This window comes from Rhinatrema bivittatum, chromosome 4, assembly GCF_901001135.1.
Source record: "Rhinatrema bivittatum chromosome 4, aRhiBiv1.1, whole genome shotgun sequence".
In the NCBI taxonomy this organism is placed as follows: Eukaryota; Metazoa; Chordata; class Amphibia; order Gymnophiona; family Rhinatrematidae; genus Rhinatrema; species Rhinatrema bivittatum.
Genome location: NC_042618.1, coordinates 161,401,791 through 161,425,573, shown reverse-complemented (window position 1 = coordinate 161,425,573; position 23,783 = coordinate 161,401,791). Strand labels below are relative to the sequence as shown.

Here is a 23,783-nt window from a genome sequence, read left to right as displayed (position 1 = left end):
TATATTGCATGCAAACGAGCGAATTAGCTATTCCCTAGCATCCCGTAACCCGCGCCCCGACTATCGCTATCTTTCCCTGCCGTTTTGTAGCGCGTTTAACCTGCTAACTTACCGCCTACCCTTACCCCTGCGGTAGAGGCAGGGGTAAGGGTAGGTGGCAAGCTTTCCCCCAGCCCCCGCTCACCTGCCCCGGCCGCGATCATGGGTGCCGGTCTCCGGGGCAGCCCCAGTCCTCTCCCCTCCTCCCGAAGCAAAAAAAAAAAAGCGAAAAAAACGTAAGCGCAAAAAGTAAGTCGCTTCGCCGCTTCACTGTCAGTGTCTCTTCTTCCCTCCTCCCGGAGCAAGGCTGCTTTTCGCTCCCTGCTCCGGGAGGAGGGGAGAAGAGACACTGACAGCGGCGAAGCAACTTACTTTTTGCAACCCCGATCGGAGCTCTCCTGCCTCCCGCTGGCGACTTACTTTTTTTGCAGCCGTCCGGCCATCTGGAAGAAGGTATCGTGGCTCCCCTGCCTCCTCCTGCCTCCCGGGGAAGATGGATGCCAGCACGGGGGGAAAGCGGCCCCTGTGCATGCAATTGGCTGCTCAAGACGTGACGTCACATGCCGTGACGCCAAACGTCGTGACGTCACGTCTTGAGCAGCCAATTGCATGCACAGGGGCCGCTTTCCCCCGTGCTGGCATCCATCTTCCCCGGGAGGCAGGAGGAGGCAGGGGAGCCACGATACCTTCTTCCAGATGGCCGGACGGCAGCAAAAAAAGTAAGTCGCCAGCGGGAGGCAGGAGAGCTCCGATCGGGGTTGCAAAAAGTAAGTTGCTTCGCCGCTGTCAGTGTCTCTTCTCCCCTCCTCCCGGAGCAGGGCGCGAAAAGCAGCCTTGCTCCGGGAGGAGGGAAGAAGAGAAACTGACAGTGAAGCGGCGAAGCGACTTACTTTTTGTTTTTACGTTTTTTTCGCTTTTTTTATTTTTTGCTTCGGGAGGAGGGGAGAGGTATCTGTCATTTCAAATGACATTTGAAATGACAGATACCAGCGTGGCGTGAAGCATTAGGCCCGCGCACCCAGGATACTGTATAGGCGCTCTATCCAGTAAAATGGGTTGCGCGGGCCTAAGGCATCACGGACCCTTCTTAGACGCGGTTTTCATTTGCATAAAATTATTGTTCAGGATCGAGCGGTAGGTGAGCTGCACTGTGCGTGCGGCAACCGCGGGTGCCCTGGGCACTAACGCAGCTCTTCCTACCGCTGGGTACTGGATAGACCTGTAAGTAAGGGGGGGGGGGGGGGGGGGGTGTGTGTGTGTGTGTGTGTGAGAAAAAACAAAACCCCTGGGAAAACAAAACCAAGCCCAGGGGAGCCAACTGGAGGCTCTTCCCCTACTGAGCGGAGGGAGTAATGGGTTCACTTAGCCTTTCGCGAACCAGGGGAAGGGAAAAAAAAGGTAAACTGAGAGTAAAGCTGAGGGAATGGAAGGGTCTGAGGAAGGTTGCAGGCAGCTGGGCCTAATTAACCAATTAAGGAGCAGCCGAAGTACTGCACAGTCAGGGACCGGAGCTACGACGGGGGGAGGGTGAAACTAAAACAAAAAAACCCAGCCAAGACACGGCAAGGGAACAACTAAACACAGCAGAGGAACGAAAAAAAACCCCCAAACCTAAAGGCAGAGCACAAGATGCTAACAGGTAAGGGAGTCAACGGGGGAAAAACAAAAAGAAACCACAAATGTAAATGCTATGAAAAGGGAGGGGGAGTTTGACGGAGATCAGCACCTGAGGAGAGGAGAGAAGAACAAGAAGAGGGAGGGGGGTGAATGTGGAGAGCAGAAACAAACAGGAGGAGGGAGGACTAACTAACTGAAGAAACCCTAAAAGGGAGAAAGCAACGTGAAGGACCAAAAAAAAAAAAAAAAAAAGCCCAATCTCGCAGGAAATAAGCGAGGAGGATCTGTGCTCTACGCATGAGCAGAAACACTAAGACGTCACGGCCAGGCACTCGACGAAACCCTCCTGCAATCCAACGGCTGCTTCCGGCCTCGCAGTGTCTAATAATACTGAGCTGACTCGTACTGAGCCTATTTCGGGGACATGCATCCTAGTCTTTCCTGACCAGGAAGCAAGGCAGGTTTGTGTTCAGAAAGAACGTTGGGCTCGGATAAAATAACTTCGGGGTGGTAAGAAATATTTAACCATTTATATTGTAGCTAGTAGTATTTTAAGTTCATGACCATATTGTGCCTTGCGCGCGAAGATGGTATGAACACATCTTTATAAGTGATGGGCTACTGGCCCTGGTTGCCACGGGAACGGAAGCCGAGCATGCGTATTGTGGTTCTGAGGTCATAGGCACAGAAGCAAAGGTGCAATTTGATAGTAGGTTGTTTCCCCCCCCCCCCCCCCCCAAACTAAACAATGAAACTACACCTGTGCGTGGAGGCTCGCCTGCTAAAGACGCTACTGACTCTCAAGAGCTGGGGCACTGTAATTTGATTTTACTTGTTGACCCCACCTTAAAACAAGCAGGAATTCAACAATTTGGATATTGTTAAATTCAACATTTGAATATTGGAATTCAGCAATATTCGAGGTATGTTTTAGAATTGGAGTCCTCCAATTTTGGAGATCTACCCTTACATTTGGAAGGCAGAATAATAATGAGGTCTATTTTCAGCTGCTGTGCAGCTTGGCCAGTTAGCTGGATAAACATATGCAGCTGAATATACCCAGCTGTCTTAAAGATACTGCTCTGCATGAGATGGCATTTATTTATTTTTATTTATTTATATTTTGCTTTTTCACTTCCCTGTATTTCAAAGCAGATTACATTCAGGTATTATAGGTATTTCCTTATCCCCAGAAGGCTCACAATCTTTTTTGCACCTGAGGAAATGGAGGGTGAAGTGACATTCCCAAGATCAGAAGGTGTCTTTCACTGAGGGTGAAAGGCTAATGTGCACAGACTGGGTGAGGGCCCTTGGGGTGATAGTGTCTGCTGATCTGAAGGGGGCAAAGCAGTGTGACAAGGCGAAGAATGCTGGGCTGCATAGAGGAATAACCTTGTGAGGCTTTACCTGTGATACTGTGTTCAGTTCTGGAGCCCGTATCTCAAAAAGGATAAGGTGGTCCAGAGAAGGGTGACCAAAATGTTGTGGGGAGAGACTGAAGAGAGGAAGTGCAGGGAAGTTATGATATTGACCGTCAGATACCCGAAAGGTTTTAATGATGCACAAACTTCATTTTTCATAGAAAGGAAACTAGAACTAGGGGTCATGAAACGAAAAGCTGGGGGGGAGGGGGGTCAGACCCAGAACCAATATCAGGAAATATTTCCTGATGGAGAGGGTGATGGATGCCTGGAATGCCCTGGAAGAAGTAGTGAGGATGAAAACATTAAACAAATTCAAAAGAGCATAGGATACACACTGTGGATCCCTACAGGCTAGAAGTTGGAAATGAAGAGAAGAGTGCATGGGGTAACCTGCACCAAGCAGCGGTTATTACACTTAACAGAAGCACGGGGATTACTACCCTTAACCAGTTAGCCTTGATATTTTTGAAACAACTGCAACATTGTTTTCCTTTTCAACAGAGGGGACAAAAATGTGAATTGAATTCAGACAACAGCCAATGCTGGGCCCTGACTTTTATAGTTCGGGTTTCAGATGTGCAGACATTTAGGGAAAAAGCACAGGATTGTTTCTATGACCTAGTTCCAAAGCAAAGCACGTTCATGCTGCATTGATTGAATTATCTTGAAGGCTGCTCACTCTGTAAAAATGTTGCTACCAGTAATTTTGTTATGGGTTTGATAGTTGCTTGCTTTTGATTGTAAATAGTAATACCCTTAACACAAGACTTGGGGTAACCTGCATGGAGTGGCAGTTTCTATCAACGGTTACATGGGTTTAACCTGCATGGAGCGGCAGTTGCTACCCTTAACAGAAACATGGAGTTAACTTGCATGGAGCAATAGTTATTACCATAAGAAACTTGCTGGGCAGACTGGATGGACCATTTGGTCTTTTTCTGCCTTCATTACTATGCTACTATGTAAGATGCTGGAAGAAAGACCACATTCTGCCTATTTATCCACAAAACCTCAGATTTTTGTGGGTTCAGTCTAATTTTATGCAAGATCAGCTACTCTGCAACTTGATTTAGGTAAGAATTAATTTTAATATTTCCCCAGTATCTGCAGGATCAAAATAGCTAATGTCCTGAGTACTAATTATTTAAATAAGGGGGATAATGAGCTTCTAAGCTCATATCCTGTACACAAAAGTAAGCTAACTTTTTTATCAGAACATGATAGGTAGCATTCTCTGAAATGCTCACTGTTCCATGCGCAGGACCCCAGAGGCAGGCAGAGCTCCAGAATCTCAATGCGTGGATGAGATGATGGTGCAAGGATGAGTGCTTTAGTTTTGTTAGGAACTGGGCAACATTTTGGGGAACAGGGAGCCTATTCTGAAACGACGGGCTCCACCTTAACCAGAATGGAATCAGGCTGCTGGCGCTAACCTTAAAAAAGAAGATAGAGCAGCTTTTAATCTAGAACATGGGGGAAAGCCAACAGTCACTCAGCAGGGCATAATTTAGGAGGAGGTATCTTCAAAGGATACTAAAAGAACGGGGCACCCAAATAGAGAGGTTCCAATAAAAGCATACATAGTCCATTTGCCTATGAGTAAAAAAAAAGTTGATTTTAAAATGAGCATGCGTGCCCATACACGTGCATGTTGGCGTGAGAGCAAGGATGTGCTGGAATTTTTAATTGTGCCCCGAAACAAACAATTTGCCAAAATTCAGTAAAAATTTGAATTTCGTGTTAGTGCGCACTAATTATAGTTAGTGCGCGCTAACAGAAAATGCTGGTGTGCACTAACTACAGTTAGTGCTTTCTAATACTAAATTAGTGAAATACGAACCCCCCCCCCCTGAAACATGGAAAAAACGAAGTTAACCATGGGAAAAAAGAAGTATGAACTGATACGATATATAGAAACGATACACATCTACTGGTTGTTTTTTTTTTTCTCAGCAATACACAGCCATAGACTTCAATGGGCCATAGCAAGGAATGAGAAACATAAACGAATGGGGCAAAGAATATTAATTTCATTTGTGGGACCCCTCCATTCATTTTGTAGGCCACAAATGAAACAAATATGGGTACATTTGTTATGTCTTGCCCATTTGTTTCAAACAAATGCACATCCCTATTGGTTACACCCCTTTGAAGTATTATGTCCTGTTCTGGAGACCATATCACTTAAAGCAAATAAAGGCAGCCCAGAGAAGGGCTACCAAAGTAATCAAGAATCTGCAACATAAACTATTTGAAGTGAGGCACAAGTGTCCTGCTTGAGTTTAGTCTTTTGCTCTCAAGCAGTAACCTTGCCACTACCAACCCAGTAATCACTGCAGATAAAAAATATGAACATAGTGGCCTTACATCGGGAAAAATATTAACCCAAGACTCCAGAAAGAAATATTTCATAGTCTCTTATCAGAGTCCACAACAAATGTTGTAACCAATGTTGAAAAACTGAGCCTTCCAAGTAGTAATATTCAGGACATCCAAAGACACTTATAGTCCTGGATCTGAATGTGGAACTTTCTTAGCTTGTGGTAGATAATATACCTTGGCAATAGGAGGCAAAATATTCTCAGGAATCTTTAGGACTTCCAAAAAATATCTCCGAAGCATTTGTAATGGAGAAACCAACTTCTGCTTGGGAAAATTTATTAGTACGTATGTACTTTTATCCTCATAGGGTGGGCAGTTTTAAAAAAGACCTATTTCTTCAAGTAAAGCTCTGTTTTACCTATGGAAGTGGCTTTGAAAATTATCCTCTTAATGTTCTGAAGTGATCTGTGACCATTTTACAAATACACAGTGGTGCATTTTATGGTAATAAAATTCCTTTGTAGTTTAAAATATTTACGTATTTCACATCTGAACTCACGACTTCTCTAGTCTTGAAAGTTTATAGATTACAATCAGGCTGATTCAGTATGGTGTGCTCAGCCGAGCGCACCGTACAGCACCCGTTTGGCCACGCATTTTCGATGCGCATCTATTACCCCTTATACTGTACCACCAGGTAAGTGTACAGAAAAGCATTAAAAAACTGCTTTTCTGTACACCCTCCGACTTAATATCATAGCGATATTAAGTTGGAGGCCCCAAAAACTAAAAAAAAAACAAAACCCAAAAACTTCTTAAAAAAAAAAAAAATCTGCCCAGGTTCGAAAATGGACGCTCAGTTTTGCTGGCGGCAGTTTTCCGAACCTGTGGCTGTCAGCGGGTTCGATAACCGATGCCGGTAAAATTAAGTGTCGGTTGTTGGACCCGCTGTCAGCCACCGCCTCCTTATTAGCGTGGGCCCTAATTTAAATACAGAATTGCGCACCCAGGAGAGATGCTTGGGTGCGTGTCGGGAGAGTGGGCGCTCAACATGGAGCGCCGGCTCTTCCACAGGATTTTTTTGAATCGGCCTGAATGTATTTTGTTTGTCCAGTAATAATGTATTACAATACAGCTATTCCACATTGCACTGTCACACAGGTTCTCTGACCTAATGCAGACTCTGCCAATTATTTTCTCTTATTCTCCTTTTCTTTCTAAGCCTTATAATGCTGCAGCAGGAGAAAAATCTGGCTGAACTTCTTGCTAGCAAAGAACAAGAATGGAAAGAATTGCAAGCTTACCAGATCCGTTTACTAGAGTCAGCACTGCAGGACACCACGAAACAGCTCCAAGAACTACAAGAGAAATTCAAGAGACTGAAGGAAGATTTCATGTACAATCTACGAGTTCTGGAGGAGAGAGAACAACAGCTGGAGCAATATGATGCTATGATTAATAAGTTAAAAGTGACTGACAGTACAAATCAGGCAGAAGTCAGCAATCTTCGGATACAGGCTGAGAAACTTCAACAAGTTATTTTGAAAGAAACCAGGATGCGTGAGGAACTTCAATATCAGTATCAACAAAGACTGAGAGAGCACAAAATAGAAATGGAGAAGCTACATAGGTAGGGAATTTTTTATTTTCTCTCTTTCTTTGTTATGATGCAGATAAGAGATACCTTTTTTGTTCTTACTCTATTTCAGACATTCCAAGAAGGGAATATGTGTTTTTCTTTTTAAGGTCAAAGCAGGTAGAGGATGTCTTTCTTTCTAACACTTTCTCTCATTTTTTTCCTTAGCCCAGCAGTTTGCTTCTGCTCCTTCATTTACAATTCCCCAGGTTTCTTTTCATGTTTACACTTTGCCATTGCAGTGACACTTGAAACAGGGTGCATAGGCCTCAGCTCCCTACAGAGTGCATCTTTCTGGTGCGGATGCACTCTGAATCTGGCCAGAAAATCATTATTGTTAATGGATGAAACTCCCTCTTCCTTTTGAGGTTTTTGTTTCCTTCTGCTTCCAGCTCAGAGATCTAGTGCCATAAACCTTCATTTCTTAGCATACGGACAGGTGGATTCAGAACCAGTGGGTTATGCACCTCTACAGCAGATGGAGATGGAGCAAAGCTATCACGGTTTATATACCCCTGCAGTGGCATCACCTTGCCAGTATTCTCCGTCTCCAGCAGATGGTGGACCCTACTGGGGATTGCTTAAAAACATTTTTCAAAGAGAAGAAAAGGAGATTTATTCACCCTGCTCTCCTGAGGTGATACCTTATGGTCCCTCCCTCAGTTGAGAATTCCTGAGGTGATATTTTTTGATCCCTCCCTCAAATGAGTGCCTTGGTCCGGTAGCTTTTTTTCAGCCAGCATGGATTTAGCTATTAAAAAAACAAAACAAAAAAGAAAAGCTGAAAGGCAAGTGGGTGTGGGAAGCTGAGTGCGGTGGTGAAGGTCCTGCTCTCTCCCCCCACAGCTGGAGACTGACCTTGTAATCAGCCGGGATGGGCTGAGCTCAGGTAAAATATAGTTAAAAAAAAAAAAAAAAAAAAGAGAGAGAAGGGGAGTTTTGTAGGGATTCCTCTCCCCTCCACTCTCCGTGCTTCGCGCACCACCAACGTTTGTTCCCACCTCCGGGGGAGCTTAGGGGATGTGGGCAGCCTGGCAGGTTGAGCAGCCTTTTGGCTAGGCTGTGCTTTCAGGCTTGTCTTGTTTTTCGCTTGGTAGGCTGCAGAGGCATTTTCATGTGTTCTCTTGCACACAAGACTGCCCTCTTTAGTTATATCAGTTTGTACTTGTGCACCCAGTTGTGCATCCAGGTTGTGTGCCTGGTTGGGCGTATAGGAGCACCTTCTAGAGCGCTCAGTTCTCCCAGGACAAGCAGGATGGTAGTCCTCACATATGAGTGACATCAGATGGAACCCTGTCACGGAACACTTTTTTGTCAAAGTTTCTAAAACTTTGGCACAGTGAGCATGCCACTAACCCTGTAGCCACCAGGGGTCCCCCTTCCATGCAGCAGTTGCCTCGCGGTTTAGGAGCTTTGTGAGAAATTTCTCACAACTTTTCTCACGGAACTATTGGAAGTTTATCTTCTTAAAAATCCCTCACAAGGGTCCCCCATCGCGCTCTGTTCCCTCCAACGCTCGGTAAGTGCTTTTTCCTGTACTTGTGGTTGGTTCCCGGTGGCTTACTGTTCTGGTGCAGATGGTCACCGACTGTGCGCCCGCCAGATTTTTGTCGTGGCGACCGGGTTTAGAAAATACCCAGAGTGTCTGAGGACCATGTCCATAACGGACCTGCATGAAGTCTGTGTTTTGTGCTTAGGCCCCCTCGCACGACGTTTGTCGATGCCCTAGTTGCGCACAAATGACCCCCAAAGGCCATTGCGCTCGCCTGGACAAAATGGAGCAGTTATTTCCTTCAAAACGCACTGCTCCATCGATGCCAGTTCAAGCGCCACTGACTGTGGAGGGTCCATCGACCTCGGAGATAATTCGCTAGGAGCATTGTGATCAGGGTGACCGTCCGTCACCGACTCCGTCGAGGACATCGGTGTCATCGTCCTCAGTGCCAGGGAAAGACTGGACCGAGCACAGAGGGAAACATAGACACTGGCACTGACGGGCGTCCTCGACCGGTGCCGGCACCGATACTGTAGCAGCATCGACTTCCATTGAGCCGCCTACGAAGAGGGCCCGGGGAGAGGAGCCCCCATCCTCCTCTGGATCTGGGACCCCTAGGCGTTCCCCACCAATATTGGTGCCGGGCACTGAGCCTCCACGGGCCTCCGTGGAAGCTCCGGTGACGCCTAGTCTGCCTCCTACCCCAATTGCCATGCCACCCATGCCGGCTGAGCGAGCTCTGCACACCTTGGACTGTAAGTATGCTCTTGCATTTTACTTAGACCGCACTACAGCCCACAGGAAGTCCACCCAACTCTTTGTATCTTTTGATATAAACAAACTTGGGAATGCGCTGGGCAAGCAAACACTGTCAAACTGGCTAGCAGACTGCATTGCATTCTGCTACCAGCAAGCAGTCCTTCCTCTGTAGGGACGAGTGAAGGTACACTCAGTCAGAGCAATGGCAAAATCAGTAGCACACTACCGTTCAGTACTGATTGCTGACATCTGCAGGGCTGCGACATGGAGCTCTCTCCACACCTTTACAGCTCACTATTGCCTGGACAAGGCTGGAAGACAGGATTCCGTCTTTGGCTAGTCTGTCCTAAGAAATTTGTTCCCAGTGTAGGAATCCAACTCGTCCTACCTCGACCTGCTGTGAATTTCAGGCTGCCTCATTCTTGCCAACAGCACCTCAGTTGTTGTGCCTGTTGCACATGTTATGTGCTGCTTGGCCTCATACGTATGACTCAGCCTGTAGCTTGCTATTCACCCATATGTCAGGACTACCATCCTGCTTTTCCCGGGGGAAAAGCAGAGTTGCTTACCTGTAACATGTGTTCTCCCAGGACAGCAGGATGTTGTTCCTCATGAAACCCACCCGCCACCCCGTGGAGTTGGGGGTCGCTTACGTTTTATTATTTTATTTTTCACTTGTACTTTTGCTACAAATGAGACTGAAGGGGGACCTCTGGAGGCTACAGGGTTAGTGGCATGCTGGGCATGTTCAGTGTGCCAGTCAGAGTTCTAGAAACTTTGACAAAAGTATTCCATGACAGGGCTCCATCTGATGTCACCCATATGTGAGGACTAACATCCTGTTGTCCTGGGAGAACACCTGTTACAGGTAAGCAACTCTGCTTTCTGCGGGCTCATACGTGTGCACACTATCTGAAGCATCCAGGTGGGAGCTCAGTTTGTGCGTTTCTCAAGGCACAGCGTTGAGTGCCTAATTTTTGGACTCCAAAATTTTGGGTGCCTAGTTTTTGCAGCACGAACACAGCTGGGTGCACTCTTATCAGACACCTGTTAGGGCATATTGACAGACTGATGGCACCCATAGCAAAGAAGCCTAAGTGACTTGACCTTTGGGCATCCCAGCCTGGCGTTCTGTATAACTTGTGTCAACACTTTTTGGAGGCTCAGGGAAAATTGCCTCCATCTGATTTTACTAAGCCCGGTTCTTCCCAGCCTGGTGCAGAATTGGAAAAAGAGCTGCCAGAGGTGTCATCTGATTTTTGGGGCTCCCCTAACTGGTTTGTCAGTGGGGGAAGGTAGTTTCAGTGGGCGCAGGTCCGATGCCCCTAGTTTTGGCATGGATCCCTCTGCCTTTTTTGGGTATAATTTTCTCAAGGACTGCAGTCTTTTCTTCAGGCGCAGTCCTCGGCCCCAACCAATTTTTTTTTTAACATCTTTATTTAACTTTTTCAGCTTATACACAAAGTTGCTGAGGAAAGATATTATACCAAATCACAAGAATCCAGCATGAGCATATCCAAGTAATACAGAAATATAGCAATATACAACATTGAAAATTAAGATAATGATACTGACAAAAGTGTGAGAAATTGTTATAAAGCATTACATAAATCATCAACGAAGACTTAAGACATTAGGGGATGTGCATCTATATACACGTAGTAAAGCTCCCAAATTGCAGCATGCTTAAATAATTTGTGTCTGAGAGTATGTCTAAGCTTTTCCAAGTCTGCTATAGTACGTGCTTGCCACCTCCAATAGTCCAACAATGAGTGCATTTCCAGAATTTGGCAGTGGTAAAGCAGGCAGCCAATAAAAGGTGACCAACTAGACATCTATATTTCCAAGGCATAAGAGAATTGTCCCAATAAGCCCAGCCCAGGGGATAGATAAACAGGGATCTGTATGATATCAGCGATTTCACCCGCAACTTTTTCCCAAAAGAATTGAATTCCAATGCAGTATCACCACATATGAATACAGGTACCTCACTCACCGCAGCCCTGCCAACATTGTGAACCTGAGACTCCTTTTATATATGCTTTGGGATCAGAAAGATAATTGTGAATACCCTTAGGCTCAGGGAGTTGAGCTTGCAGATCAAAAAAGGAGGAAAGGGAAGCCCGGAGCTGGAGGTAATTGACATGTGAGGAGGCAGGAAGGTCATATTCAGATGCTCAAATTCTCAAAGGTTTGAAATCTCCCCTCTTCCCAGAGTTGAATCAAATTGCAAAGACCATTCTCTTTCCATTCTTTAAGACAGGTGAGAACATATGGCCAGAGAGCAAGGAATTTCAATAAATTTCCCAGCCAATCTTAACAGGTCAGGATTGCAGGCGGTGGATTCCTGCACGCCTGGTGCTGCAGGTAAGCGTCTGAGTATGCCTAGATCTGCCGCGGGTCTCCCCGATAGGGACCCAGATGGCATTGATGATGAGGCCAATCCTTACTCCCTGGAGGATGGGGAAATTCCTTCTGGGTTTGGAGCCATATAGAACTATGCTGCTTTTCTTTCATAGAGATGAGTTGCCAGCTCTGCTTTCCCAGACATTGAAGATGCTGGAAGTACCGGGGGCTGAATCCACATCCGAGCCAAAGAAAGATCCTATTTTGATTTCATTGCGTAAAGCCTCTTGTTGCTTCCATATTATGGAGGCCATTCGAGAATTGATTGATCTTGAATGGGGCGCACCGAAAGCTAATTTTAAAGGGGGACGAGCCTTGGAAGGACTGTGTGTCCCCCCCCCGTCCCCCCCCCCCCCCGGATCCAGCTGCAAGAGAGCAATTGCGCTTTCCGAAGGTGGATATGCTTGTGTGTGATGCTACTAAGTGGATGACTTTCCCTGTAAAAGGGGGAGTGGCCTTGAAGGATGCACAGGATAGGAGAATTGAGGCTGTCCTTAAGCAGGCTTTTGAAGCAATGGCAATGAATTTGCAGATAGCTTCTTGTTGTTCCCTGGTGATTCGCTCTTGTTTAATTCTCTCTCAGGAGATCGATAAATCAGTGAGAATTCTAGGGCAGTGATGGAACCAGCAGCCACCTTTCTGGCAGATGTGAACTGCGATTTGGTCCGCACTTCGGCCAGAGGAGTGGCTTCAGTAATAGCAGCCAAGCTTCAGCTGTGGCTGAGAAATTGGTTGACTGATACAACTTCAAAGTTTAAGCTTACAAAGTTGCCTTTAAAAGCTCGCTTTTGTCTGGGAGTGAGCTGAAGAAAATGTCCAAGATGGGCTAGGCCCCACTATTAGGCTTTTTTCTGTGCGCCTCATAGTAGTCCATGGAAGTTTTTTTTCGAGTGCTTTGTTTCTGTGCATTAGACTGCCCTCTTCCAGATTGTCAGTGCATGCATGTGCATCTGGCTGTGCGTCCAAGTTATGTGCCTGGTTTTTGGGCACGCTGCATGTGCGCACAATCTGAGATGCATCGGTTGCGTGCTTAAGTTTGGAGGGCAGAAATGCGCCTAGTTCTGTGACACCTAGCCTTAGTACGCCTAAATTTTGTGTGCTTAAATTTTACAGCATGAATTCAGCTGGACGCACACCTTCAGATGCCTGTTAAGCATACTGACAGACTAATGGTGCATGTGGCTAAGAAACCTAAGTGCCTTTCCCTCTGTGCTGCCTGTCATAAGAACATAAGAAATTGCCATGCTGGGTCAGACCATCAAGCCCAGCATCCTGTTTCCAACAGAGGCCAAACCAGACCACAAGAATCTGGCAAGCACCCAAACACTAAGAAGATCCCATGCTACTGATGCAATTAATAGCAGTGGCTATTCCCTAAGTCAACTTGATTAATAGCAGTTAATGGACTTCTCCTCCAAGAACTTATCCAAACCTTTTTTAAACCCAGCTACACTAACTGCACTAACCGCATCCTTTGGCAACAAATTCCAGAGCTTACGGTAATTGTGCGGTGAGTGAAAGAATTTTCTCTGATTAGTCTTAAATGTGCTACTTGCTAACTTCATGGAGTGCCCCCTAGTCTTTCTATTATCCGAAAGTGTAAATAACAGATTCACATCTACTCGTTCAAGACATCTCATTATTTTAAAGATCTCTTTCATATCCCCCCTCAGCCATCTCTTCTCCAAGCTGAACAGCCCTAACCTCTTCAGCCTTTCCTCATAGGGGAGCTGTTCCATCCCCTTTATCATTTTGGTTGCCCTTCTCTGTATCTTCTCCATTGCAACTATATCTTTTTTGAGTTGCGGCGACCATTGTACAGAATATTCAAGGTGCTGTCTCACCATGGAGCGATACAGAGGCATTTTCTGTTTTGTTAACCATTCCCTTCCTAATAATTCCTAACATTCTGTTTGCTTTTTTGACTGCTGCAGCACACTGAGCCGACGATTTCAAAGTATTATCCACTATGATGCCTAGATCTTTTTTTTTTTCTGGGTGGTAGCTCCTAATATGGAACCCAACATCGTGCAACTACAACAAGGGTTATTTTTCCCCTATATGCAACACCTTGCACTTGTCCACATTAAATTTCATCTTACCTTAATGTTGGGTTATTTTGTAGCCCCTGAAGCAGCCTTGTGTGAAACTTGACCAGAGTTGGGCTCTTATCAAGATAGTGTGAATAAATAGACCAGTTGCCTTAGGTAGGGATTGTCTTGCTTTACCTTTGATGTGAAAAATATGCACTTTCCTGAACATACCCAAATCAGTCCAGACAAGAGGGTTTTATTCATCCCTACCAGCAGATGTAGGTAGAGAACAAAACTTTGGGCACTGCCACATATATGAGAGTGCCAACTGCAGTCCTTCACTATTTCTCTACCTCCAGCAGATGGTAGAGGTGCTAACCCTGCAGTACTGACTGACTGGATGTTTTAAGGAAAGTTGCTCCCCGAGGTGACAGGCTCCTGCAGAAGGGTCGTCCCTCGGGTTGAGCCAGGGAAAACGGGGGGTTGGATGCCCCTGACCAGCTTCAGCCCGGGACCACGGACAGCCAGTGGTCTGGTTCCCTTGGTGGGCCCGAAGCCCCTTCGCTTGCCCAAGACAGGGAAGTACCCTTACTTTTTGTTTTGTGCTTTCCTGTGTGTCTTGGCCTTTAAATCTTTGTTGTAAAAGGAAAAAAAAAAAAAGTCACCGGCAGCTGTCTGCTTTTGCAACAGCAGCTGCATTTGAGCAGGCTGTGCGGCCTAGCAGGCTGAAATCCTCGGCGAGATCGTTGGGTGCAGGCCGGGCAGTAAGTGGGCGGATCGGGGGATCATTCGGAGGAGGGTGGTCCCGGTTGGGACAGATTCACTCCAGTGGGGGCTGGCTGTACTCCCGATTGAGCCGTGTGGTTTTCAGTCACGGCAGCAGCCTGTTCACCGCGCCGGCGGGAGATTCTTGGGGCAGTGCGCCCTCTTCAGGGTTTGGCAGCTGCTGCGTGGTGCGCCCCTCCCCCTTGAGATCCGGGCCGCGTGGAAGTTGGTCAGGGGTATCCATGTTGGGAGCCTTGTTCACTCTTGGCATGGGTATCAATTAATACTGAGGGACTGCAGGTGGCACGCTTGTATATGTGGCAGTGCCCAAAGTTTTGTTCTCTACCTCCATCTGCTGGTAGGGATGAATAAAACCCGCTTGTCTGGATTGATCTGTGGTATTACAGGAACGAAAATTAGCAGGTAAGAACCAATTTTCCTTTAGTTAGGTATAAGGTGATTGTAATGTCAGATAGGGCTGATTTATATGTTTACTTCTATGTATAGCAATTGTTTTTTAAGGGCCATTATATAATATGGATATTTAGAGTGTGTACTTTGATTATAAGTAATTACGAGCCATTATTTTAAATTTCTTTACTTTTTGATTAAAGATGTTTATACATGTAACTTTCATGGTGATGATTCCTTCATGTTAAACACAATTGAGATCTTGGAAACAGTTTCTTCTACCTATTGTATGTTTGTACCTTTTAAGATCATCTTAACAGTATCACAAACTTCTTCTATTACCAGATGTATTATAAAATAATACAAACTCCACTCTGTACATGTCTATCAAACCTACCATAGCTCAGCAGCACTAACTCCAAGAAATGAAACAGCAATAGTTCTACCCATGAAAATGCAGCAGTTCACCACCAGTGCAATATAATATTGAGAAAATACAACAAATAAGGCTGATACAAAACGTCCTAGAAAAGTACCTCATCTCAGTCACATGCACACAGACCTGCCTTCACCAAATTTAGAATAAAAGACCACAAATTACAAATGTGCAAACACATTTATCTTAAAATAATAAAACTGCTACTAAACCAAATGGAACTAGTAATAAATATTGACAAAACAGAATTCTTACACCTGGAATGAAAAAATATTCACCCTATCCAGCCTACAATCAAAAATAATCAAACGGTGGATTTAGCTATGAAAGTACAGAATCTAGGAGTAATAATTGACCCAGAACTAAACATGAAACACATTTCACAGAAACTAAAGGAAGGTTACGCCAAACTAATGGTCCTCAGAAAACGGAAACCCCTACTAACTCTGAACAATTTCCACACAGTTTTACAAGCAATGATATTCGCAAGCACAGACTACTGTAACTCTCTGCTATTGGGACTACCTCAAGTTACCATTAGACCGCTCCAAATATTGCAAAATTCAGCTGTGAGAATATTGACAGGCAAAAAGAAAAGAGACTACATCATAGGAACACTTGCTGAACTACACTGGCTGCCTATCGAACAAAGAATACAATACAAAGCGCTGTGTATAATTCATAAACTAATCCATGATGAAAAGGCCGACTGGCTTAAAATGGCACTTTGCATATATGTACCACACAGAAACCTGAGATCAGCTAATAAAGCAGTACTAACTGTCCCCTCTGTTAAACCAGCGCCTTACTCAAGTAAGGGAGAGAGCCCTGTCACTGGCTGGACCTGTTCTGTGGAACTCCATGCCACTCGAACTTGGATTGCAAAGTAACCTGAAGCTATTTAAAACTAGTCTAAAAACCTGGCTTTTCAAACAAGCTTTTTATAAAGACAAAGAGAAGGAGGAAAACAAGTGAAAGCTAAGTAAGCACCAAGTAATCAGTTTTTCCCTGTACGTACCCGGATCAGTCCAGACACCTGGGTTGTGACTCCGCACCAGCAGATGGAGACAGAGCAAAACTCGACGGGCTCCCTACATATAGTAAGGTGCCACCCACAGCCCCTCAGTCTTTCTCTGTCTCCAGCAGATGGGGCAGGTCCACCCACAGTCTCGGGGATCCTTGATTTTTGGCTCGGGGTAGTCAGTCAGGGGTCTTTTTGTATTTAATCCTAAGTAGTTAGGGCAGTGTGTCTTCAAAAAAAAAAAAAAAAGAAGAAGAAAGAAGACATAAAGAAGATAGAAGTCTCCCGTCGGGGGAGCCTCCCAGGAGGGTGGAAGGTCCTGAGAGGACCATCCCCTCCAGGTCGAGGCCGCTGCTGAGGGTCGAGGACCCGGCCTGTGCTGGCAGCAGCGTCGGGGGTGACACCGGGGAGCCCGGTTCACTCACCCCCGCCGGAGCTGAAGACTTCAGGACCTCGGCTAGCGCCTAAGTAAAAAAAAAAAAAAAAAAAAAACTTAGTGGTTTCTTTGTTTTCCCTTGCGGCGCCGGCTCTCTCTCCCTCTTCGCCGTCGTTCCGCCGTTCGTTCGAGATCGCCATAGCGGAAGGGGGGCGCGGGGTGGGGAGCCCGGTCGTCGCTGCGATGCCGAGAGGATCAGCGTGCCGCGCGTGCGGCTCTGTGCGCGCGCGTCTGTCCAGGGACGGTGTTTGCTCCAGCTGCGTCTCCGGCGGCGAGGGTTCGTCGGCGGTCGCCCGGGGGGGTCGATCGCGGGGTGCTCGTTCGCCGTCGCGGGCCGGAGGCTCGGAGCCCGCGTCCTCGGACCCGTTCCCGCTTAGCGCGGGAACGGAAGCCATTTTGTCCAGCGTGAGGGAAGCCACGAGGAGGGCACTCCAAGATGGCGCCCAGCCTCCCTCGCTGTCGCCGCAGCCCAGGATTTCGGGAGGAGAGCCTCCGGGACCCCGTGGGTCGGGGAGCCCGAGTGCAGTGGAGGGCTCCTCCGGATCGGAGGCCTCATTTTCCGAAGATTTCTCGCTGTTGCTTCAGAAACTCGCCAAATATAAAAAATCGCGTCTAAAACCTGGGAAAGCTTCCGGGGGGAAGGAAGCGTCCTCCCGGCCCCGGAAGAGAGCCGTGCGGACCCGGGACGCCCGGGGTGGGCCACGAGAAGAGCGACAGCCGCGTGGCGACCCACAGGAATCGGAGTCGGCGTCCACCGCCTCCTCGGACGATGAAGCGTTGTCGGGAGCCCCTGAAGGCCAGGAAGGCCATGAGGACGAGGGGCAGGCCCAGCCGGGAGCCGGCAAAGGGCCGCAGGCGGCGGAGGGTGACGACCCCAAGGTCGTCCGCCTGTTTCGTAGGGAAGAACTTTCTCCCCTTATCCCGGCTATCCTGGATGAGATCGGAGTGGATCCTCCACCTGTGGAGTCCCGGCAAGGCGTCAAGATGGATCCGGTGCTGTTGGGCCTGGCGGGCCCTGCGCTTGCCTTCCCTTGGCACTTCTCGGTCTCAGATATCTTGTTCCGGGAATGGGATACCCCGGAACTGGGGCTGAAGGTGACTAAGGCTATGGACAAGCTTTATCCCCTTCCAGAGGATGCTCTGGACCTGCTGCGCCTTCCACGGGTGGACGCGGCGGTGTCAGCAGTGACGAAGAGGTCCACCATCCCCGTTACGGGTGCTACGGCCCTCCGGGATATCCAAGATAGGAAGCTGGAGGTGCAGTTGAAGAAGATTTTCGAAGTGTCCGCACTGGGAGTGCGGGCAGCCATGTGTAGTACTTTTGCACTGCGAGCGGGGCTCAGGTGGGCCCAAGTCCTGCAAGCGAACGCCGACCTCTCCTCAGGGGAGGCTACTCAGGCGGATAACTTGGAAGCGGTGATTGCCTACAGCGCTGATGCGATGCATGATTTGCTCAGAACATCGGCCAGAGCTATGGTATCGGCGGTCTCGGCGCGTCGTCTCCTCTGGCTTCGCAACTGGGCTGCGGATGGGGCCTCCAAGGCTCATCTGGGTTCACTACCCTTTAAGGGAAAGCTCCTGTTTGGAAAACAGCTGGACGATCTGATGCAGTTCCTGAGCGAGAATAAGGCTTTTAAGTTGCCGGAAGATAGACCCAGGCCTCGGTCGTCCTTCTCGGCAAGAAACAGGTTCCGGTCTAACCGCCGGCAGCGGCCTCAGAGGGCGACGGGGTCAGGTCAGTCCTATCGGTCAGGATCGGCTAGATCATCCTCCTGGTCGCAGTCCTTTCGAGGAAAGAAGTTCAACAGGACGGGTGGACCCTCATCCGGCTCGGGGTCCAAGTCGGCCCAATGAAACGAGACGGGTCCATTCCTCGTTGCCGCCCACCCTCGTGCCGTACGTGGGCGCGCGGCTCACCTTGTTTTACGAGGCTTGGACCAGAATTACTTCCGACCAGTGGGTCCTCGCTGTGATAAGAGGCGGTTACGCGTTAGATTTTGTTCGACTCCCGGTGGACAAGTTCCTCGTCTCACCCTGCAAGGCTCTCGTCAAGCGCGCCGCTGTCCGGACCACCCTCCGGCGGCTAGAGGACCTGGGCGCCATTACTCCTGTGCCGCAGGATCAGCAGGGCACGGGAAGGTACTCCATTTACTTCGTGGTCCCAAAGAAGGATGGAGCTTTTCGGCCCATTCTCGATCTAAAGGGCGTCAACCGGTGCCTGCGGGTGCCGCGGTTCAAGATGGAGACGATCCGCTCAGTAATTGCTGCGGTTCGTCCGGGCGAGTTCCTCGCTTCTCTGGACCTTACGGAGGCGTACCTTCACATCGGGATTCAGCCAGCGTATCACCGGTACCTGAGATTCTGCATCCTGGGCAGCCATTACCAGTTCAGGGCTCTTCCCTTCGGCCTCGCCACGGCTCCACGCACTTTCACCAAGGTGATGGTGGTGGTGGCTGCCCAGCTCCGGAGAGAAGGATTGCTGGTGCATCCTTACTTAGACGATTGGCTCATCAGAGCCAAATCGGAGGCCGAGTGTCGGCAGGCGATTGCCAGAGTCTTACACCTCTTGCGGTCCCTCGGTTGGGTGGTCAACTTGTCCAAGAGTCATCTGCAGCCTACGCAGCGGTTGGAGTATCTGGGGGCCCTGTTCGACACCAAGAGGGCCATGGTGTCGCTGACTCAGGAAAGAGTGGTCAAGCTCCAGCGACAGGTGCGCCACATTTTGTCCATGCGGTGCCCGCTGGTTTGCGATTACCTGAGGGTCTTGGGTTCCATGGCGTCGACCCTCGCTCTGGTCCCTTGGGCATTCGCCCATCTGCGACCGTTACAATCAGCGTTACTTTCCCGCTGGAAGCCGGTTTCGGAGGAGTTCCATCTTCCGTTGCCCCTCACGCCCTGTGCCAGGGCCAGTCTGCACTGGTGGCTCTCCCGGGATCATCTGTCCGGCGGGGTGTCTCTGGTCATGCCCACCTGGACGGTAGTGACGACGGATGCCAGTCTACTTGGCTGGGGGGCGGTCTGCGGAGGCCGCTCGGTCCAGGGACAGTGGTCGAGCCAGCAGTCACGGTGGTCCATCAACCGCTTGGAGACAAGGGCGGTGTCGCTGGCCCTGCAAGCGTTCCTCCCGTGGATACGGGGCCAGGCGGTTCGGGTGCTCTCGGACAACGCAACCACGGTAGCGTATATCAATCGTCAAGGGGGCACGAGGAGCCAGCAAGTGGCGGAAGAGGCAAGGTTGCTCATGATCTGGGCGGAACAACACCTCAGCGGCTTGGCGGCGTCTCACATCGCAGGTGTGGACAACGTGCAGGCGGATTTCCTCAGCCGGCATCGGCTGGATCCAGGCGAGTGGGAACTGCCAGACATGGCGTATCGCCTCATCTGTGCCAGGTGGGGAACGCCACGCCTGGACCTGATGGCCACCGCTCACAACGCAAAGGCCCCACGGTTCTTCAGCCGTCGGAGGGAACGGGGCGCAGAAAGAGTCGATGCTCTAGTACTTCCCTGGCCCACGGACGTGTTGATATATGTGTTTCCCCCGTGGCCGCTGATAGGCAAGGTTCTTCGCCGAATAGAATTACATCCGGCGGAAGTGATCCTGGTGGCGCCAGAGTGGCCAAGGCGCCCGTGGTTCGCGGACCTCATTCAGCTAGCGGCGGAGCCTCCGCTTCGGTTTCACGGGGCCGCATCTCTTCTGCGACAAGGACCCGTCTGTTTGGAGGATGCGGATCACTTTTGTCTCGCGGCATGGCTTTTGAAAGGGCGCGCTTAAGGACTAAGGGGTACTCTGAGGCTGTGATTGCGACCTTGTTGAGGGCTCGAAAACAGTCTACGTCCTTAGCCTATATGAGGGTGTGGACGGTTTTTGAGGACTGGTGTAGTACTCATGAGGTGGATCCTGTATGTCCCCCGGTGCCGGGGGTCCTAGCCTTTCTGCAAGAGGGCCTCGCGAAGGGGCTGGCCTGGAGTACCCTGAAGGTCCAGATAGCTGCGCTTGGTTGTCTGCGCGGTAAGGTTCGTGGAGTGTCCTTGGCGTGTCATCCGGATGTGGTGCGTTTTCTTCGCGGCGCGAAGCATTTACGCCCTCCGGTACGGAATCCTTGTCCGTCTTGGAATTTGAATTGCGTGCTCTCGGCGCTTGGGGGAGCACCGTTTGAGCCTATTAAGCGGGCGACGCTGAAAGATCTTACTTTGAAGACCGTGTTTCTAGTAGCCATCACGTCGGCTCGTCGGGTCTCAGAGTTGCAGGCCTTGTCCTGTCGGGAACCGTTCTTGCGATTTTCGCAGGGCGGGGTTTCCCTGCGGACGGTGCCGTCCTTTTTGCCTAAGGTGGTGTCCTCGTTTCACTTAAATCAGTCAGTGGACCTTCCAGGTTTTGAGATCGGGGATCAAAGGGACAAGGGACTGAAAGAGTTGAGGAAGCTCGACGTTCGCAGGATTCTGCTTCGGTATCTAGAGGTTACGAATCCTTTTCGGGTTTCCGACCATCTGTTCGTTCTCTGGTCCGGTCCTCGCCGGGGGTCCGCTGCATCGCGGGCCACTATTGCGCGTTGGCTCAAAGAGGCTATTAGCTCCGCATATCTCCTTCACGGCAAGGTGGCACCTAAGGGGCTTCGTGCTCATTCCACTCGGGCGCAAGCCACGTCCTGGGCCGAGGTCTCTCAGGTGTCCACGCAGGAGATCTGTAGAGCTGCGACGTGGAAGTCCTTGCATACTTTCACTAGGCATTACAGGCTGGATGTCCAGGCGTCTGAAGCGCCGGGGTTTGGAGCGAGTGTCCTCCGAGCGGGCCTCTCTGCTTCCCACCCTCGGTAGTTTGCTCTGGTACATCCCAGGTGTCTGGACTGATCCGGGTACGTACAGGGAAATGAAAATTAGTTCTTACCTGATAATTTTCGTTCCTGTAGTACCGCGGATCAGTCCAGGCTCCCGCCCGTCTGTTTGGTACGATGAAGAGAGAGAGAGTCCGCTCGTTTTGGTTATTCGTACTGCAATTGTTCCAGTTCTTGGCATAATGCCGCTTGCCTCTGGTCTGAAGTGTTCGGTTTTCAGCCAGGGGGTGTTTGAATTGGTTAAATTTGTTTTTAGTTAGTTAGTCGGGCACTGGTTAGCTTTGACAGTTCGTTCGACTGAGGGGCTGTGGGTGGCACCTTACTATATGTAGGGAGCCCGTCGAGTTTTGCTCTGTCTCCATCTGCTGGTGCGGAGTCACAACCCAGGTGTCTGGACTGATCCGCGGTACTACAGGAACGAAAATTATCAGGTAAGAACTAATTTTCATTTTTTCTTTAACATCTCCAAATACATATTAACATTAGACTTGAATAGTTTAGCAGTGTTTTTGTTTTCCAACCAACATTTAAGCTTTAATTATCACATAGCTCTATTATTAAAATATGTTACCGTTCCATGATGGCACATGTATAACTTGTAATCTATACCAATTAACCTTTAAACTCCTTTTTGTGCCTTTTTTGTAAACCGTTGTGATGGTGATTTAACTTAACGACGGTATAGAAAAGTTTTTAAATAAATAAATTAAACTCTGGACTGGAAACTCCAAGACCACCTTCTTCATGCAGTGCAAAATTGGAGACTAGAAACAAAAATATATTTCCTCCTTCACTAAGCAAAGTTCAAAGAGAGAAGAAATGCGTATTCTCAAAACTGACATAGTATGGCCATTGTACCTAGTCACTCCTCTCCATGCCACCATCACTCCCCACTTCTCCCAACTACTCAATCATCCCTTCACATGCTCATATCCTATCCAACATTCCCGACACCCCCCACCCCCCCACCCTCTTCCCTTCCCTACCCAGAATACCTCTGACCACCTCTTTCCTACCCCTTCCTGATCAGCAGCCCCCAACCCTTCCCTCCTTCACCCCACCCCTTCCTATTCAGCAGACTCCTGACTCCCTATTTCCCCATGCCTTCCTGCCCAATACATTTCCCCCTCCTCCTGGCTCCCATCCAGCAGAAAAGACTTCAGTCCAACCCAGTCCCTCTTTATCAGCAGCAGATGAGGGCAAGAAGCATCAAGGAGAGGAAAATGAGGCTGCAGCAGAGGATATACAGAGCACGCACATTTCTTCCTTAGGCTCCTGCTTTCACATCCATGCACCATGGGGTGAAGAGAACATCAACCTCACTGCCAGGCAGAGGAAGATAAAGTTGGTGTCTTGCTGGGCAAATATGAATCGAAGTTGGTGATATTATGCTCTGATCTGGGTGAGGGAAGAGGGGAATAATTTCCTTCTGGCCAGTAAGAGGAGCTTTCTGTCTTACCCAATAAAAGAGAAGTCAGCCAACTCATGCCCAGACTGATGAGGAAAGATCAGTCTTCTGCTGGCGCTGTGACATACCTCCCGGGACTTCGCCACACACTACTGTGTCCTGACACACCTGTTGAGAACCACTGCTTTAAAAGCTTGCTCTTGTTTGGGAGCGAGTTGGAGAAACTGGCAAGTAAGTGGGGCGAATCCCCGGTTCCTTAGTTGCTGGAGGATAAGAAGCAGACCCCGTGTTTCTTTGGCATGAGTGGTTGTACCAGGGTTGCCAAGTGTTTTTGACCCTACAGAGAAGCAACCTTTTGATAGGTCTCAGTCATTTCATTCCAGACAGCCCAGGCAAGGTGTGGGCTCAGGTAGTGGAACCTCCAGACCCTCCCAAGTGAAGGTTCGATAACCCTCCCTCAGTAACAGGACATAGGGGGCGACTCTGTTTTCTCAGAGGTGAGTTGAAATCACATTGGATCAGTGGGTCCTGAAGGTGATATGAGAGGGATATGCGCTGGAGTTTCACAGTGGCCCATCTCTGGGACCATCATGAAACCATCCAACAGCTCTCCGCCAATACTCTGGAGCTGTTCTCCTCCTCTTCCTCCTCCTCCTCCTCCTCCTCCCAGAGATGGGTCACAGCATCTCTCAACTATCTCCAAGGAGATTTTCTTTAGTACATGGCACATCAGTGAATCGTTC

The 23,783-nt window shown here is 48.8% G+C and overlaps 1 protein-coding gene across 1 annotated transcript in view; it reads left to right on the top strand.

Moving 5' to 3' along the window:
* Window positions 1-1,548: 1,548 nt before the first annotated feature.
* Window positions 1,549-23,783, top strand: part of LOC115090216 (coiled-coil domain-containing protein 57-like) — a 179,176-nt gene continuing 156,941 nt past the window's right edge. The window contains exons 1-2 of the mRNA XM_029599028.1: window positions 1,549-1,678; window positions 6,625-7,032. Of these exons, the coding sequence (XP_029454888.1) occupies window positions 6,632-7,032 (401 nt within the window). The 5' untranslated portion in view covers window positions 1,549-1,678; window positions 6,625-6,631. The remainder of the gene's footprint in view (window positions 1,679-6,624; window positions 7,033-23,783) is intronic.